The sequence below is a fragment of the Thunnus maccoyii genome, chromosome 13, assembly GCF_910596095.1.
Source record: "Thunnus maccoyii chromosome 13, fThuMac1.1, whole genome shotgun sequence".
In the NCBI taxonomy this organism is placed as follows: Eukaryota; Metazoa; Chordata; class Actinopteri; order Scombriformes; family Scombridae; genus Thunnus; species Thunnus maccoyii.
Window position 1 is genome coordinate 15,457,292 of NC_056545.1, and position 17,313 is coordinate 15,474,604.

The 17,313-nt window shown below is 39.1% G+C and overlaps 2 protein-coding genes and 1 non-coding gene across 3 annotated transcripts; 2 read left to right on the forward strand and 1 right to left on the reverse strand.

Moving 5' to 3' along the window:
• Positions 1 to 1,621: 1,621 nt before the first annotated feature.
• Positions 1,622 to 3,702, forward strand: LOC121910713 (cone-rod homeobox protein-like). The gene is made up of 3 exons (XM_042432004.1): positions 1,622 to 2,390; positions 2,647 to 2,825; positions 2,912 to 3,702. Exons 1-3 carry the CDS (start codon positions 2,258 to 2,260, stop codon positions 3,563 to 3,565), a joined length of 966 nt encoding a protein of 321 aa, XP_042287938.1. The 5' UTR covers positions 1,622 to 2,257; the 3' UTR covers positions 3,566 to 3,702.
• Positions 3,703 to 3,824: 122 nt separating this feature from the next.
• Positions 3,825 to 3,898, forward strand: trnat-agu. Its single transcript has one exon. It is a non-coding gene; the product is annotated as a tRNA-Thr (tRNA).
• Positions 3,899 to 7,651: 3,753 nt separating this feature from the next.
• On the reverse strand, positions 7,652 to 12,879 carry vtnb (vitronectin b). Its single transcript, XM_042431860.1, has 8 exons — positions 12,816 to 12,879; positions 11,726 to 11,842; positions 11,376 to 11,597; positions 10,594 to 10,733; positions 10,217 to 10,373; positions 8,670 to 8,828; positions 8,182 to 8,529; positions 7,652 to 8,014 (listed from the first exon to the last, which is right to left on the reverse strand). The coding sequence occupies exons 1-8, from the start codon at positions 12,877 to 12,879 to the stop codon at positions 7,878 to 7,880; spliced, it is 1,344 nt and encodes a 447-aa protein (XP_042287794.1). The 3' UTR covers positions 7,652 to 7,877.
• Between the last annotated feature and the right edge of the window lie 4,434 nt (positions 12,880 to 17,313).

Below are 17,313 nucleotides of genomic sequence, written 5' to 3' on the forward strand. Positions count from 1 at the left end.
CGCTACATTCATGACTACATGACTGATCCCTCTTTAAAAACTGTTTCAGTTACATCTTTTATTTATTTTTACTTTAATACAACACCAATCTGTACATTCAGCCTCGCTATACTCTGCCTGTAATATCTTCATTATGAAGAAGAAAATCATCAAAATAGGCTGATCTTATTCTTATAAAATATAGGAAATCCAAGATCTAAACTAATTGAGTTTGGTATCAACTGTAGCAAAAGTAGGATTATATATAACGCTAATAATCTGCTTTCATATGGCAGATAAAGTATTTCCTGTAAGGCTTTGTTGAGCCTCATTTACTTAGTTGATATTTGCTTTAAAAGGCGGACTAGCATGAGGAGAAAAAATCAAAAAAATTATTACATTAAACTAAAGTTGATTTTAATGGACTTTGAAGGTAAATAACACAACTGTTTACAACGGAAAGTTTATAAAGTATTTCTAAGACAAAAATAAGACTTGGTGATATTATATCAGTCCATTATAACAAGCTGTTTTACCTTTATTTATAACTGACATCAAAAAATAGATAGCTAGATAGATAGATAGATAGATAGATGTTTGACTACAATAACACTGACTTTAATTAATATTTTAGCACCAAAAATGTATTTATATTGAGTCATTGTGGTCCAAGCTTCTATTCTTTTGTTGCTGCAACTATATTTATTAAATGGTGTAATACTGCCACCTTGTGACTTTGCTCTCTTACTTTTGCCAACATGGCAGAGCTGATTTTATATATGTCGTTAGAATAAAAACCTAAAATATATAATGATATCACAAATAATACAATTTACGCTTTAAAAATGTCAAACATCACATGCTACCTCAGATTTAAATTACATAACTATAAACATTTACCACACCCCGTTTGACAGAATAACTGTTCAGTGTTCAGGGTCACAGAGGTCAGAGGCGTCACTCTGCTCCGGTAGAGTCATGTGACCCGGTTTCGGAAGCCCATCAGTTTTTGGTATCGACATATTGTTGTCTTAATGCAAGTCATGTGACGGCCAGCAGTAGTTTGAGTTGTGATTTTAATGGTGCATTGTTCATGGGAGCAGGAGTCAACGCGTAATACTTCGCTGCTAATTTGAGCCAATCATCGAGGTTAATGACTCAATGAGCTCCAAAAGCTGCCCTGATATCACGTGGTCTCCGTATGACCCTGTATTAGAAAACCTGACGGGGAGACTATCTATCATTTCATAAAAGTTATTAGAAATAACCATTAAAATACATAAATAAAAAGGCCTAATGTTGCAGAATAATGTTCATACCTTTCTTCAGCTTTCAGTTTTCCGTGACTGCGTTATGTTTGTAAAAAAATTAAATTGTAATGGGCCCTTACTACCGTGTGTCTGGCACTATGCTGGGAACCGGCTGTGCATTGGACTGTGCGTTATCCGGTGTTTTGATGTCTCGATCGGTGGAAACGCAGCCGACCAGGAAGGAGAAAAAGTAGCCCGATTTGTCACCTCGACACATTATAGCTGACTGAAGCCTCACACTCCGGCAGCTTCTTCAATACACTCCCACCACACACACACACACACACACACACACACACACACACACACACACACACACACACACACACACACACACACACACAGGGGTTTTTTCTCCTCTTCTGATGCGCTCCAGGAGGCAGAGAGCTATGGAGGAGAGGATGTGCCACAGACTGAAGCCACCGAGCGGCATAAGTGTCAAAAGAAGAAGAAACAAGCCTGGACCCTCGAGTCCAAACGTAATCTGGAGGTTTATATAATGATAATAAGCGAATATAGTCTGAAAATCAAATAATTTCGTCTCAATTATCTACTGTATAGACCTAATGGACCGTAGACATTAAATAACTGATATCTTGACATTTTTATTCAATTCCCCCCACAAACTAAATTGGTTTAAGTATTTTGGTAAATGTTTTAGAATACAAATCATCTAGATTCTAACTCTCGCAGGTTAGGACAAGCCCAGTCTCAGGTAAATGGGCGCGTTAATGGGTCATCAGGGATCAAACAGACACCTATTAGCCGGACAGTCGTTAAGAGGTGTTTGACACATCAAAGGCACGCGTTTGACAATATCCAAGAAAGGTGGAGTGCAGTAAGGGGGGGTCGTTTAGTGTCTGTCAAGCAAAGTATAAAAACCTCCAGCAGACTCCTGCTTGTTCACCAGTGTGGACGTAAGAGACGCATCTCGGACAGACAGACCTGAAGAAAACTGAACTAAAATAATGGCTTTCGGGTTGGATTTTATTGGCAGTAATGTTTCTGAGATGAACACGTTTTACTCGGGACATTACTGGTCCGCTCCGTGCCTGGACATGAACAATAACGACGATATTTACGCACAGGACGCAAGCAGAGGTGAGTGACTGAATTCTTTAATTTGCAGGAGATTTTTACTCAGGAACAGAAATAACAACATACTGTGCCACCTTCCATTTTGGTTGCTTAATTAATTTGCGATTTTATAACCTAGAATTTGTGAATTTAATTCCCTTGAGTGCACCATCTTTATAACTCATCCTGTACTCAATTTCCAAATTTTGCTCCTCTGTATTCACTGTGTGTTAAAGAAGCTGAATACAGATCAATAATCACGTTTGACTTCTCCCTTTAGTCCATCAGGATGCTCCTCATAGGACGCGCCGGGACACCCTGCGTCGCCGGAAGCGCACTACTTTCAGCAAGGCGCAGCTGAGCGAACTGGAGAGGGTCTTCTCTGTCACACAGTACCCGGACATTAAGATGAAGGAGTCCCTCGCCTCTATAACTGGTCTACCAGAGTCTAAAATCCAGGTATGACATGCACCTCGCAGGTTTTGCAGGTTTGGAAAATGCCTCAGTGTTGCGTAAAGACTAACCATGATTGATTCTTTCAACAGGTCTGGTTTCAGAATCGACGCGCACGCTACTTCAAGAGCAAGAAATCAACCAGAGAGGTCCCCAAAGCCTCCCTGGACTACTTTCATTCTCAGTTCACCTACTCTCCAACTAGTCCACCATTCCTCCAGCTGGCTCCAGCTTTCCCCCCTACTCCAAGCCCCCCGTCTGCACCAGGCTACCCCGCTCCAAGTTTACCCCAGTCCACCAGACTCTCCACCATCCTGGGGAGCCAGGCCACTGCCGTGTCCCTGCCGTCACCCACGTCCCCCGCCACCGCCGACCAGGCTCCATCCTGCTCCCCGCACGGTTTCCCAGGAGTCCCCCAAGACTGCTACTACCAAACCCCAGACTTCACTGGTTGCTGCCAGGATGCGTTTCATCCCAGCGGGTTCAGTGAGTGGGATGTAACGGAGGAGTTTGAGGCTTTCCTCGGGGATGGACAGGGGTCTCAGCCTGTGGGTAGCCACTGTGCTGCAGTCGGTCACACAGCAGCACCAAAGGAGGGCGTCCAGGATCAGCTGGACCACCAGGGCTTCTCCAGCATGAGCGAGACCATGGACGACCTGTCCGACCTGTGCTTTCACGACCTGGACGACTTCAATCTCTCAGAATTGGAAATTTCTGCGGCAATGATTGATTATCTGTTGGGTTAACTGATAAAACAAGAGAGGTATTTGGACGAAGACGGCATATTTAAGACTGTGGAGGGTTAGTGTAAATAGGCTTTGCAAGTATTTATGGTGAGAATCTCACGTGTTCTCATGTGAGTTAAATGTAGGCTAATAGAACTATTCAGATATATTATTTACATATTGTATTACATGAACATTACAAATAAAACAGACTTTATTGTATACGCTGATGCTGTGCTGTATTCATTCATATAGTCTGCTGCCCCACTTGTCGTCACGTGGCGCCGTGGCTTAGTTGGTTAAAGCGCCTGTCTAGTAAACAGGAGATCCTGGGTTCGAATCCCAGCGGTGCCTTTTTCTTGCTAGTTCAATGTATAACTGGTTACCGCACTACATGGACACATATGAGTAGATTTTAACACCTATAACTTGTAATATTTAAATGTGGTGACGTTAAACTGCTGCCATTACGGAAAATATTCGTTACACTGGACAAGCGATTTCGCTACAGATACACAGCGTTTTATATAGCGACAGTTACGCTGGTTATAGTCGTACAGATGTAGGATAATAATAGTGAAACGCGGTAACGTTAAGATGTTACGTTTTTACACGGTTAAGAAAGTAAAAGTGGTTGCCATGACACTCACAGGCAGCTGATGACGTGTCGTTCTTTTTTCGACATTTTACATTCGATTTCGAACGTGGATCGTCCAATCACAGCTGGTTTTCGACAGTGCTAGGCAACAACAATGAAGCAGTAGCAAGATGTTCATCTGCTGAGCAAGTATTTATGAGACAGGTGTGTTCGCTCAACGGTGAGAATCAATGAAATGAATTTAAAGATAAAAAAGCAACACTTCTGAGCAGTGGTGGGAAGTAAGTACATTTACTCAAGTACTGTAGGCTACTTGAGTCCAATTTTGAGGTATGTGTACGTATACCTGAGTATTTCCATGTGATGCTACTTTATACTTCTACTCCACTACATTTCAGAGGGAAACATCGTACTTTCTACTCCACAGCATTTATTTGACAGCTTTAGTTACTTTTCAGATGAAGATTTGACACAATGTACAATATAACAAGCTTTTAAAATACAACACGTTGTTAAAGATGAAACCAGTTGTTTCTAACCTTTTTGTTTTTTGACGTCTTACAAAAAGCAGTGTGTGGTCGGGGTCACATTTCAGATGTCTGTGAGTTGTCAACAGCTCCACCAAATAGTGATTTTTCCCTCTAAACTTCTCACATGGTTTCATTTCAATAAATGTTCAAATGATCCAGTATTTCACCAAAAAAGAAAGATTAGAGAAAAAGTCCAAAAACTGAAAACAGATTTGTGTATCAGAACTTTGTTTTTTCTTCTTTCCTCTGCCATTAATCATCTCACGACCTCTGAGACTTATCTAGTGACCCTTTGGAGGGGCCGCACCCCTAGGTTGGGAAGCACTGGACTAAACCAGCTAACTGTATATAAAGTAGTTGAAACTAGCTCCACCTCCAGCAGCTACAATAGTAACATGCTGCTTACACACTGATTCTTCAGTATTAATAATCTAATGATGTCATATATAATAATATATCAGTCAGAGGAACCAAACCACTACTTTTACTGCAATACTTCAAGTACATTTTACTGCTAATACTTATGTACTTTTACTTAAGTAGGATTTTTCATGCATTTACCTATAATGGAGTATTTTTACATTGCTGTATTGGTACTTTTACTTAAGTAAAGGATCTGCATACTTCTTCCACCACTGCTGGTGAGAAAAAACTAAAAGCTTAAAATGTCAAAACAAACAACTCATATGGAATCAAAACAAAACACAGCAAAGTGACAAGCAACTTAAGACATGCAAAATGAAACAGAACTAAACAAAGGAAAATATCATTAAGCCTAAACCTTGGTGTTTATGGCAAAATTAGTTTATCGTGGATATGTTCCCACTGGGTCCAAAGAGAAAGATATCTGAAGGTCAAAATGTCCTATAACTCAGTATATCATGGCAGGTTTTATGTGCTACACAATTAAAAGCTTCACCCACTTAAAAGATCATAGCTTGTATGATACTGTTGCATGAGTGCAAACAGAACACAGTAATAAAATGATATACACATGGTGCTTTTATTTGCTGTAGATGTGTGGAGCAGGCCAGTTTGAATAGCAACTTTTGTCCAGCAGGGGGTGCACCCCTCCCAGAGAACAGACTGAAGCGATAACAGGGTCTACTCAAGGATGATGTTTAGAATATTTAACAGAAATTCTCATTTATTCCTCAAAAGAAATATACTCATTTCCTTTTCTTCATTAATTTCTGTTATTCTTGCTGTCCTAATCACACATTTTAATGACTTTGCTTCTCATCTTCATGTGCTGTTTACCTTGTGTTCATTCTCAGCATATCCATACTGTATCAGCATAGTTTTCCTTTCCCTCTCTTCAAGCTGATCTCCAGTCTCCCTCCTAAAGACCAATAATTAAGTAATTCAGGCTCATCTACTAACTGAGCTGTATGAGTCGATAATATTGCCAGTAAGAATTCAGCCTGAATTTTACTCAAACTTGAAGACTTTTGATTGCAGAAATGCTTAACACACAACTATCTCAAAGTTGATAAACAGATAAAGAAACTGAATGATCTACAGCCACATGAAAAAGGGGTAAAGAATCCAGCAGTACTTGTAGTCTTGAGAGCAACTTTATCATGAGACCAACATGTTTCTCTTTGTGACCTTCATCAGGGTCTGAGTACAACACACTACACAGAAAGTGCTGCTGGAGCCCTGACCCCTTCAGACTTCTTTCCTTCTTCATGCACCTTTGAAGATGGTGAAGTTGTGCCAGACATCCCTACTCTGCTTGGGCTCCATGAAAAAGATGATAAAGATCAAGGCAGTGCCAGAATAAAGGCCACAATCTGACCTAAATTAAGGTTGACGCTGTATAGGACCTTTTAACTTGTCAGGCTCAGTGTTGTCAGACATATCAGCCTAAGTTTTTTTCTCTACAGTCTAAGCTGTATTTAGACTCAACTTTTTGCACCAATTTAAACCCAGTTGTTTGCATGTAAGTATCAGCATGTGTTTAAAGGACCAGTGTGTAGAATTTAGTGGCATCTAGTGGTGAAGTAGCAGATTGCAACCAACTGACCATCCCTCCCTCTCCTCTTCCAAGCGTGTAGAAGAACCTCCGATAGTCTTGAAACTCATGAAAGATGCTAAAGGCTTTCTCTAGATTCAGTGTTTGGTTTGTCCGTTCTGGGCTAATGTAGAAACAGCCTGGAAGAGGACCTGCTCACTATATAGATATAAAGGGCTCATTTTAAGGTAACGGAAACACAACAATTCTTATTTTCGGGTGATTATACACCAATTAAAACATACTTATGAGTATTATATTTCATTTCTGCCAAGTCTGTTCTGCTAAATCTTACACACTGGTCCTTTAACAACCTTTAAATGGGAATACTTAAGTTTTCCATGCAACGTTTAGCATGTTAGAATGCTAGCCTTAGCATGTTAACGTTACTATGTCTAAGCATGTTGGCAAAATTTTACAAAAATCCATCAAATCATTGTCAAACCTGACATTTCAAACTGGACCAAAATATTGGACAGACTAACTATTCAGTGACTGACTGACACTGTCATCTATAGCATGCTAGTGTGGTTTTATGCATTTGAAATTATTCTATGAATGATACAAGTTTCAGAGGACGTTTTTCAGTGCAATAGTCTTCTGTTCTTGAAGGGATGCACATGAATACATGGACCAAAATGCTCAGAAGCAATTGTGTACATGTGCAGTTTTGTGTGACAACACTGACTTGTCTATCAGCAACATTTGTGAGAACAAATTTGAACTTTAGATGCTGAAATAAGAACATTTTTGTGAGGACGTGCTGTCTTCACAATCAGTTGCTGATACAAGATGTTTATAGTTAGCGTCAGGATTTAGTTTAGGTTAAGGTTGGGGGAGGTTGAGGTTTGTGTTGTGATGTGATGATTAAGACTAGGATTAATCTGTTAGGTATGGAGTGTGTGTGAGGCCTGTACCATTTGGATAAGTAAAATATTAGAGGAATGAGACACTGACGAAACTGAAATGTCAAGTTTATTATTATTAAATCATGCGGAATTTCAGCCTAATAACCTAAATATACAGAAGACATGCTTGGTATTAATCATGTGTTGAATGCTTTAACAACAAAAACACCAGGAACTAGTTGTATTATAAGTTCATATTCTAATTACTTAAAGACTCGTCATAAAGAGGTGAGCAAAATTTATCTGCGTTTACTCAGAACCGCCGACTCACAGAGGTTGTCTATCTTTTCTCTGCTTGTGATGCATCAGGTGTCTCTTCGTGCTCGCAGCCAAGCCAGTACTTCGCAATGGATCGTGGGTAAGCAGGTTTGGCAGAGTCCACGCGTTTCGTCTGCAAATCCACTCTGTAGTATTTATCTGCCGCCATAAAAAGAAAAGAAACAGACAAACCAAAAAGGTGTTAAAGGAGGAAGCTTAAACAGAATCGTCTTCATTCTTGTAATTTTAATTTAGGTTCAGTTTTTTGTTTTGTTTCATAACGTGAGTCTGACTTAAAGATAACGAATAACTCAGTGTATTCATACCTCTCTTGAAAAAGTACACATTTTGAACAGGAGTTCTCTTGTACTCCGGTGTGGTGGTCTCGACAGTCGCATCGCTGTAGTCGCTGTAGTCACCGTAGTCACCGTAGTCAAACAAATCATCATAACCCCACAAATCAAACAACAAAAAGCGTTTGTTCCTTCCCTTCTGTCCACGCTTCTTGCTGGGCCTCTTTCGCCTCCGAATTCTCCGACTCTTCGCTTGCAGAGGAGTTGGTTGCGTGGGCTTGGGACTGATGTAGACTCGTCCCACCATGGCCGCATCTACAGGGGGCCTGATGCCCACCCAGTCCCTGCTGGTCAAACGAGCACCTGTGTGGTCACTGCTGTCTGAATGAGGAAGGAAAGAAGTAGAATAAGAGACTCATTAACTGTGTGTCAGTGCTTCTCATGCAGATTGTGTGAAAAAAAAGAAATAAGTGATTAGAGAGGCACACAAGTGAACACACACAAACACAGCTGAGCCTTACAGGAGTCTCCAAAGAGTTCTGTGAAGAAATCCTCCCATGTCTGATCACAGAAGAGGTCTGTGTATCGTGTGAACAGCACAGACGGTGAGGATCTGCTCATGCGGACACATTCCTCATGGGAAGGCTGGTGCTTGAACTCATACTGGTAATAATTGTCCCCTGAAATAAGACACAAACATATCAGCTTTTTTTTTTTGTTGAACATTTTGACATCAAAAAGCACGAAACCACAGAAGAAAATGAAACTAATGATGGATCAGTTTCATTTAGCTGCATCAGTTTTAGGGTGCTGGTGTTGTGCGTATTGGCTCACTGTCACACTGTCTAACGCTGCATTCACGTACTCCTCGGATGGTCCCTTTTCCTGAGTTGGGAAGTCGTTCTTCCGACTTCGGTGTGTTCTTGAGCTTTTAAGTCATAATGTGGAAACAACATGGACACTACAAAGACGATGTGTTGTAGTTTGTCCCAGACTTGTTGCTGCACCAGTATAGTCCCTAAAAACACTAAAACGTTGCTTTACCTGACTTGTTATCAGGGTTAATGCTAATGAATAACTTCTAACTTCTAACTGATATAGGTCTACATGGACAGACACTAACGGTCACAACCTAATACCATATTACAAATTACATGTGAGAAAAACACTGATATGCAATACGTAAATTAGTAAAACGTTTCTTGCCATCAACCAAACATTTACTTGCGTTGGCCATGTTTCTGCGTATATGACGTCAACTTTGGTAAGTCGTGTACCAAAATTTTCGACAACTTTCTGAGTTCATGTGAATTTTCTCAGTCGGGAACTAATTTTTCTGTTTATTCCAACACCACATGAATGCCATAGTAGTTTACTGGGACACTTGAGTAGAACAGAGCCATCATTAATATTATTAGTGACACCTGTGCTTTTCCAACTGTGACAAGTGAACCTATCATTTATTGGGTCAAAAGGGCTGCTATGAAAAAGGTCTATAGAGATAAAAACTTAAACCATTTATTTTCATCAGATTTTTATAAAAACCAGTTTTGCCCACCAGGTTTTTCTGACTACTCCTTGTTAAAATTTGTTTTTATTTATGCTCCATGTCAAAAAACTATATGTATCCTCATATAGTTCTTTGGCTTCACTTTTCTCAGTATGAAATGCTGAATGATGAGTTAAGGAAATGCCACTCTAGAGCAGAGGGTTTCCAACCTTGGAGTCGAGACCCTCCAAGGAATCACTGAACAAATCTGAGCGGCCGTGAGATGATTAATGAGAAAACAAGAAGAGTTTAAACTATTCAAATAAAACAATCCGAGAATGAAACAACCGTCTTTGGTTAAACTGCCTGTAACTGATACACATGTGCAAGTTATTTCATTTTAAAGGGTCATGATCCAAACACGGTTAGAAAACGCTGCTTTACAGTGCTGCATTCATTCATTCTTGGACTTTAGTTGCTTATTTCTTCTCAGTAACATGATCAAAACTCATTACAGTCTGCACTGTGCAGAAGGTCCTTTTAAATAGTGAAAAATATTACACATCACAACAAAAATACCTTTAAAAAAGTAAACTTTCTCTTTGCCCAGGTGGCTTGGTGCTGGTACAGCAAATGCAGCATTAATGTCGTCTGGTATGCCATCAAAGCCGACTGAAATGTCCCGCGGATAGTTCTCATCCAAGACATCGCCCTCAAACCTCCAGTACTTGTTCCCCTAAAAGAGAGTAACCCCAAAAACCCAAAGCAGTGAGGTTTGATGTAATTATTGATCCTGATTCAGTCATTTCATTAACCAATAAAAATGACAAGTTTTGGATTTGGATTACTCCTCCCATGTAGTGTTAAGGTAGTCAGAATACACTGAATCTCCACATCTCTACAGCTTGATAAAAACACTCACTTTTCCCAGACTTAAGGGAGATAGAAATGACAACCTTAAAGATGTAGGCTTTTCCCTGGCAGTTGATGCGTGTGAATGCAGCGTCGATGGGGCCAGAGATTCCCCACACATCCTCAATGAGTTTGGGGTAACCAGGAAGTACGGCTTTGTCATCCAGCTCAAAAAAATATTGGCCTGGAAGGAAAAAGCAGGCGATGACTGTTACAACATCAATGTTATCTCCCATAATGACAAAGTGAATCAGTATCCAGTGGTGGAAAGAAACCAGTTACATTTAGTAGGAAGTACTGTACTTAAGAATAATTTTGAGGTACTTGTACTTGACTTGAATATCTCCATGTTATGCTACTTTATACTTCCACTCCACTACATTTAGAAATATTGTACTTTCTACTCCACTACATTTATTTGACAGCTTTAGTTACTTTTCAGATGAAGATTTGACACAATGGATAATATAACAATCTTTTAACCAAGGCCAAGATGAAACCAGTGGTTTCCAACCTTTTTGGCTTTTGACGTCTTACAAAAAGCGGTGTGTAGTCGGGATCACATTTCAGATGTCTATGAGTTGTTAACAGCTCCACCAAATAGTGATTTTTCCCTCTAAACTTCTCACACAGTTTAATTTCAATAAATGTTCAAATAATCCAATATTTCACCAAAATATTGGGCCCATGAAACCATTTCCAAACACATTAGATACACTCAAAAAGATAAATAACAATCCAAAATCCAAAACCTGATGATTTGGCTTTTTTTTTTTTAAAGATTTTGACATTTGTCAGATGGCACTTGTTGAATGTCCAGATTTACCTCTGAATGCATAGACTGATCCATTCTTCAGCTGCAGGAAAGCATCAAAAGGCCGACCGCTGCAGGGTGCTGCGTCACGGTCTACAGGTGGTGTGGGACCATGTATGGTGGTGGGTGGAGGGGGGGCTGTGGTGGTTACTGCAATTGTGTTGTAAGTCGGTTCATAAGTTGTCGGTGCCTGTGTTGAACCTTGGGCTTCCCCGAAGGTGTCACCACGAGCAGCTGAAGGCAGAACAGAAGACAGTTTGATCACATGAAGATGTTTCTGATCTTTGAGTAAACCAAAAGAAGAAAATAACAGTGAATTCAAATATTTTATTCAGTGAAATGTTAATATTTATCACACTGACTTTTTTTAGGGCAGATGGTGTCAAAGTCCCCACAGCAGCTCCCGTAATAAACACACATGGAGTCACACTGACATTTCCTCTGTGGTTCAAAGGCGCCACAGCGACCCACACAGGACTCTGTGGAGAAGCAGTTTGATTTTATCAGTGTGAAACAAGATGCACTGATATCATGCAGACATGGTCAGACTTTGCATAAATGTGTGTGTGTGTGTGTGTGTGTGTCTTCTTCTTTGTGATGCTGCAGTTTATGCAGCTGCTTGTCAAGACTTGCAAAAAAACCCATTAACATACACCACATATACTGAGTTATTGAAAAATACAAACACTTTAAACATGTTGAAGACAGTAAATAAATATTAGTCATTACAGTATTTAATACTCATAATAGTTTTCTTATTTTTAGATAAATGGGAAATACATGACAAATACTGTCTTTAATAATATTTTACAGTACTTATATAGTATTATTGGCATATTTTACAGTATTTTACTAATATATTAATGAGTCATTTTAGATGCCATTGCACTGTGATTAGAGCTGCAATGATTAGTCGATGAATCGATTAGTTGATTGACAGAAAATTAATTGGTAACAATATAGTTTTATATTTCTATTATAGTTTCAATTAATAGTCATTTTTCTGGCAAAAATGCCAAATATTCTCTGGTTCCATCTTCTCAAATGTGATGATTTGCTGCTTTGCTGCTCTTTTACTTGCTGCTCTTTGTCATATGTGACTGTAGATTAAACGTCTTTAGGTTTTGGACTGTTGGTCGGACACAACAAACAAACTGAAGACATCACTGCGGGCTCTAAGAAGATGTGAATGCCATGTTTTCAAAAATGTTTTAACAGTTTATAGACAAAATCGAGAGAATCATCAGATCAATCAATGATGAAAATAATTGTTATTTGCAACCCTAACTGTGATGTTATTATGACTCTATGTCTCTAGAGGAAAAACTGATACTGCTTTTTTCTTTTAATATTGATGGACTACATTTGCATTCAATGTGCTTGCATAATATTTCTTGAGCTGTGGAAAAATTTAGCACAAAATATCAGTTAAAGACAATCTGGAAGACTTACCCTCTGCAGCAAAGATAACGTCCAGCAGCAGGATGAAGCCCAGCAGAACCACTGCTGGCTTCATGTCGACTCACAGAAAATATCCGACTTTTACACCACAATCTAAAGACAGAACCGTGCACTTCTCTGCCTGTTTTGTCTTGAGTTTGAGCTGAGTGGCCGACTTTGGGTGAAGCGTTGTGTACAGATGATCAATAGATAGTTTTCAGAAGCTGTTGACCTGGGATGTCTGCTTTCCTGATTGGTCAACGCTCGGCTGTGATAATCATTAAACTGTGATCTCTGTCCCAGAAACATCACCCCATCATGAACATGATCTTTCTGGCTCTTTCAGGCAAAAATTTAACCAGTGATTCCCCAAATTTAACACTCAATATCGGCTTCATTTTTTAAATTTCAAGGCAGGTAATTGGGAATAAATTATTATTTACATTGATGGCCTCTTAAAATGAATGTTTTGCAATGGGAATTTGGCTGAAATGTAATATTTACACATAGACCAGAAACTGCAAAAATGTGCTATTGTGTAATATGCTGTAATAGAAACATATGCAGGTTAGATTTGTGGTGTAGTGAGCGGGGGACAGAGGGAGCGACTATGTGAGGTCAGACATTGTGTAACCAGGACAGTCGTTTTTTCCTATATTGATCTTTGGTGTAAAAAAACAACCCTAAAGCAAACATGATGCCTCCTTCCAAATTTAGCCCTGATAAATAGAGTGGCATATTAAAAACAACAGCAGCAAAATGTAGAATATCTTTAATGTCTGTGGAGTGGATTATTTGGATTATGAGCAACATGAGATTGTATTTCAGAAGTTGATGATTGGATTCACGGGGAGACACTTGAGGCTGAAAGCGGCACATCACCACCAGGCGGAAAGCTGTGAAATTCAATGTGGACAAATTAAAGTAACATTATTACTTCCTCATCAGTCCGCCATATGACACACGCAGACATCTTTTAAACACTGAAAGATCTCTGTGTCTCTTTATAGAAACAAAATGTCTCTCTCACAGAGAACATTGGTGTTTTTAGCTCACGTCTACACCCTGTAGTTGAAGTGCAGTGAAAACTGTCCATTAACCTTGTGAGGACAGATAATGGACTTTTGCTCTCAGTGTATCAGTTACTGGGGAGCGTTAGTACTTTGGCTTGCTGCCATATCTCTAATAGTGTGCAGTCAATTAATATTTAGAATATTTTATAGGTTTGATTAGAAGAACGAACACTGAAAAGAAAAGAAATGTCTGATGAGTGATGAGTTGTGTAATCCACAAAGTCGAGGCTGTTAGATTATCGCTCTGATTATTATATTATCACTCAGGCTTCTTTATTTTGAGCTTTAGCAGCAACAATTTAGACCTGCTGGTTTGGACCTGATGTGAGACTTATTTGAAAGGCCTGCAGCAGAAAACAACCTCCTGGAGTTTATACTGATTACAATTATCAAGCATGAAGTTAAACTAAGATTCAGGTAAATTAGTGTTTATTGGATTCATGTGGGTCAATCGACCTATTTAAGATGGTCCCTCCTTTTGTCTTGTAAAAGAACCTGATGAAGGTCTGTGTATTGGTCTGTGTTCCCGATAAATCTTTTTTAATTGCAAGTGAAGAAGACAGTTTGACACTTTGTTTTTTAGTCTTTTAGTCAGCCTATCGATCTACAGGTGTGCACGAGTTCTGCTCCCTGGTGTTTATTGGATTTAAAATGATAAAACTACAGTAGGTCTAAAAGCTGAAATCCATAATGCTCTAAGTTAATATTTGGTTATTACATCAATATGTGTGATAGAGTGTGATGAATCACTGACAGAGTGTGGCTGGAAAATCTCTCTGTTATTGATGAATGAACGCTTAACTGCATTTTATTTGAAAAGTAGCGGATTGCAACCTAAATGAAAAACAAATTATTACAACTGAACAAATCATCTGTGTGATTTTAGAGTTCTGCAAGTGAGCTCTTTAAAAACAAAGATTTTATGTGCATCTTCCTTCCATAGATGGACTTTGCTCTGCTATGGTTTTATATACCACTTTTATACATTTCACAATTTTTAAAATTACCTCTCCCTTTTTATGTCAACAGTTAATCCAGTCAATAAAAACGCTGCCCAACTTTTGACAAATACTTGGCCCGGCTTTCAGAACACAAAGAACACCAAACCTTTGAGCTTCACGTTACAGACGGTTCATTGTATCACAGTCAGTCGTAAAATCTGCACATCTGCAGCTCAGTCTCAGTCTTCAATGTGAGCATTAAAAAAATCAGTTAAGTATTCAGTCTGCAGTGAAGAGCTTGGTTATCCCTGTGTGGTAGTTACATCAATAATGGGCCTTCCCTCATCTTACCAATAGCATTTAACAATGAATGTTGAGTAAATTAAAAAAATCTTCATTGAGCTACAGAAATAACTATCTGTGTTCAGATAAAAGAGCTTTTTATGAATGAAACTTGCTTTAACAGCAGAGAGAATCACACACACATAAACATGCTTTCTGTGATAAGTGTTTTATGACTTAATTGAAGCTGTTCATTGGCTTATCTCACATATCAAGTTAAAGAATAAGTTATGAAAGAACAGTGTACTAAAATGATTTACTTGTGTTATGTAAGATCATAAAATGCAATAATATATTTACTGAGAATAGATTAAGAATAGTTGATCGTTATTTGCATGTTGTTCCTTATTGGTTTGCATGTTTATTCTTACTCTTAAATCACATGTGTAGGCGCTGATATTTGAGTCATTTCAGTAATTTCTGAAAACAATGATTCAACAATTCATCTCCATTTAAGACAAAGGATGCTAGAAACTTCGGAGCTCAATATCTCATAAATTCAGTATGGAAATCGGTCAAAGTTGTTCTTAACTTAGCTGAATACACAGACTGTAAGGAGCTTGTCTCGCTATGATGTCAAAGTTGCCCTCCAAAGCTGCCATATTTTCATGTTGTAGCTGTAAGGAAAATAGAAAACATTTGAAAAAAGACATTTATAGTTCAATTATTTAATTGACACACTTTTGCAGCTTTACAAAAAACCCAAGTGACTTTGAGATACTTTAGCAAAAATGATAAAACATGTAAAAAATATAATTATCTGACATGTTTTCTGCTTCTAGTCTTCCAGCAATAGTTTAACAATTTGGGAAACACTCTTGTCTCTCTGGCCGTGAGTGAGACAAGAAAATTGATACCACACTCATTGGCTGTTTGTTGAATTAATGCTACAGCCAGCAGCCTAGCCTAGCTTAGCATAAAAACTGTACTTGACAAAATCCCACCTCTAAATGCTATATCTTGTTTGTTTAATCTGTATAAAAGCCAAAACTTAAAAACATCAATTAACCATTTTATTGGGGGTTATGTGCTGGACTGGCTTTAAACTATTGCAACCAGTGGAGACTCCAGGAAGTTACTAGTCACACTCAAGAAGTAGTCTGGCACATAACCCACAGTAATATGGCAGAGGGTAATTTTTACACTTTGGTTTTTGTATGAAGTGTAAAGGTGCTGGCAGGCAAATGGACAGAACCTCTTGTTTCCAGTCTTTATGCTAAGCTAGGACTTCAGGAAGTCACTGTGGCTGGCCAAGAAATAGTCATGACCATCCATAAAAACACAACTTCAGTTTTAAACAAAAGAAATATAACGTGTTAATTAGCGAGCTTGAGAATTACTAGTGGGTGTATTTTTGAGCTTGGGACCGTTTCCATTCTTTATGCTAAGCTATGCTAACTGGCTGCTGGCTGTATCCAAGCTGCAACCTCCAGGGCTGAAAAATGAAGCCAGTGCGGAAGTGCCAAAAACTGCAGTTCCTCGAATGGCCACTTGAAGCTTCAAAAGGAGGTCAATCCCCATAGGCCCCCATGTTAAAATGCCCAACTTTACAGCAGAAATACAAAACATATTTACAGCCTGGTACAAAAAACGGTTTTGGTCTCTATGGCTAATTTCCTCGTTTATGACAACTGTACAGAGGTTGAATTTTTTTTTATAACTCACTCATTTAAATGTTATTAAGCTGTAAAGTTATGCATAATTAAGGATGTGGCTGCTTTGAGTGAAAAGGTCGCCAGACGCTAGGCGGCTTGTTTCAGCAACCAGGCTTCATTCGGCCCACCTCAGCTCCACCTCTCTGCCCATTTTGGATGAGCCAGGAGTTAGGTGGAGTCAGGCACTGCCAGGATGGTGATGGCCAGAGCCGCCCATTTTGAGCTTTAAAACTGCTCTTCTTCACTGCCAAAAATCCATCAAGTATTTCCTAAAATATCAAACTATTCCTTTGAGGTCGGCCATTGTGGCCACAACTGGCAATTATGGGATTGTAGTAAACGCTAAAACTGTAGCGTAACTGTAGTCATAAAATCAGGGAACTGATTCAGTAATGTCAGTTACACAGCAAAATAGTTTGCTAACATTTTAGCCATCATAAGCCGCTGGTCGTACAGGACTAAGTAAGACTGTAGACCCTTGAGTGTAATGACTGGGTGC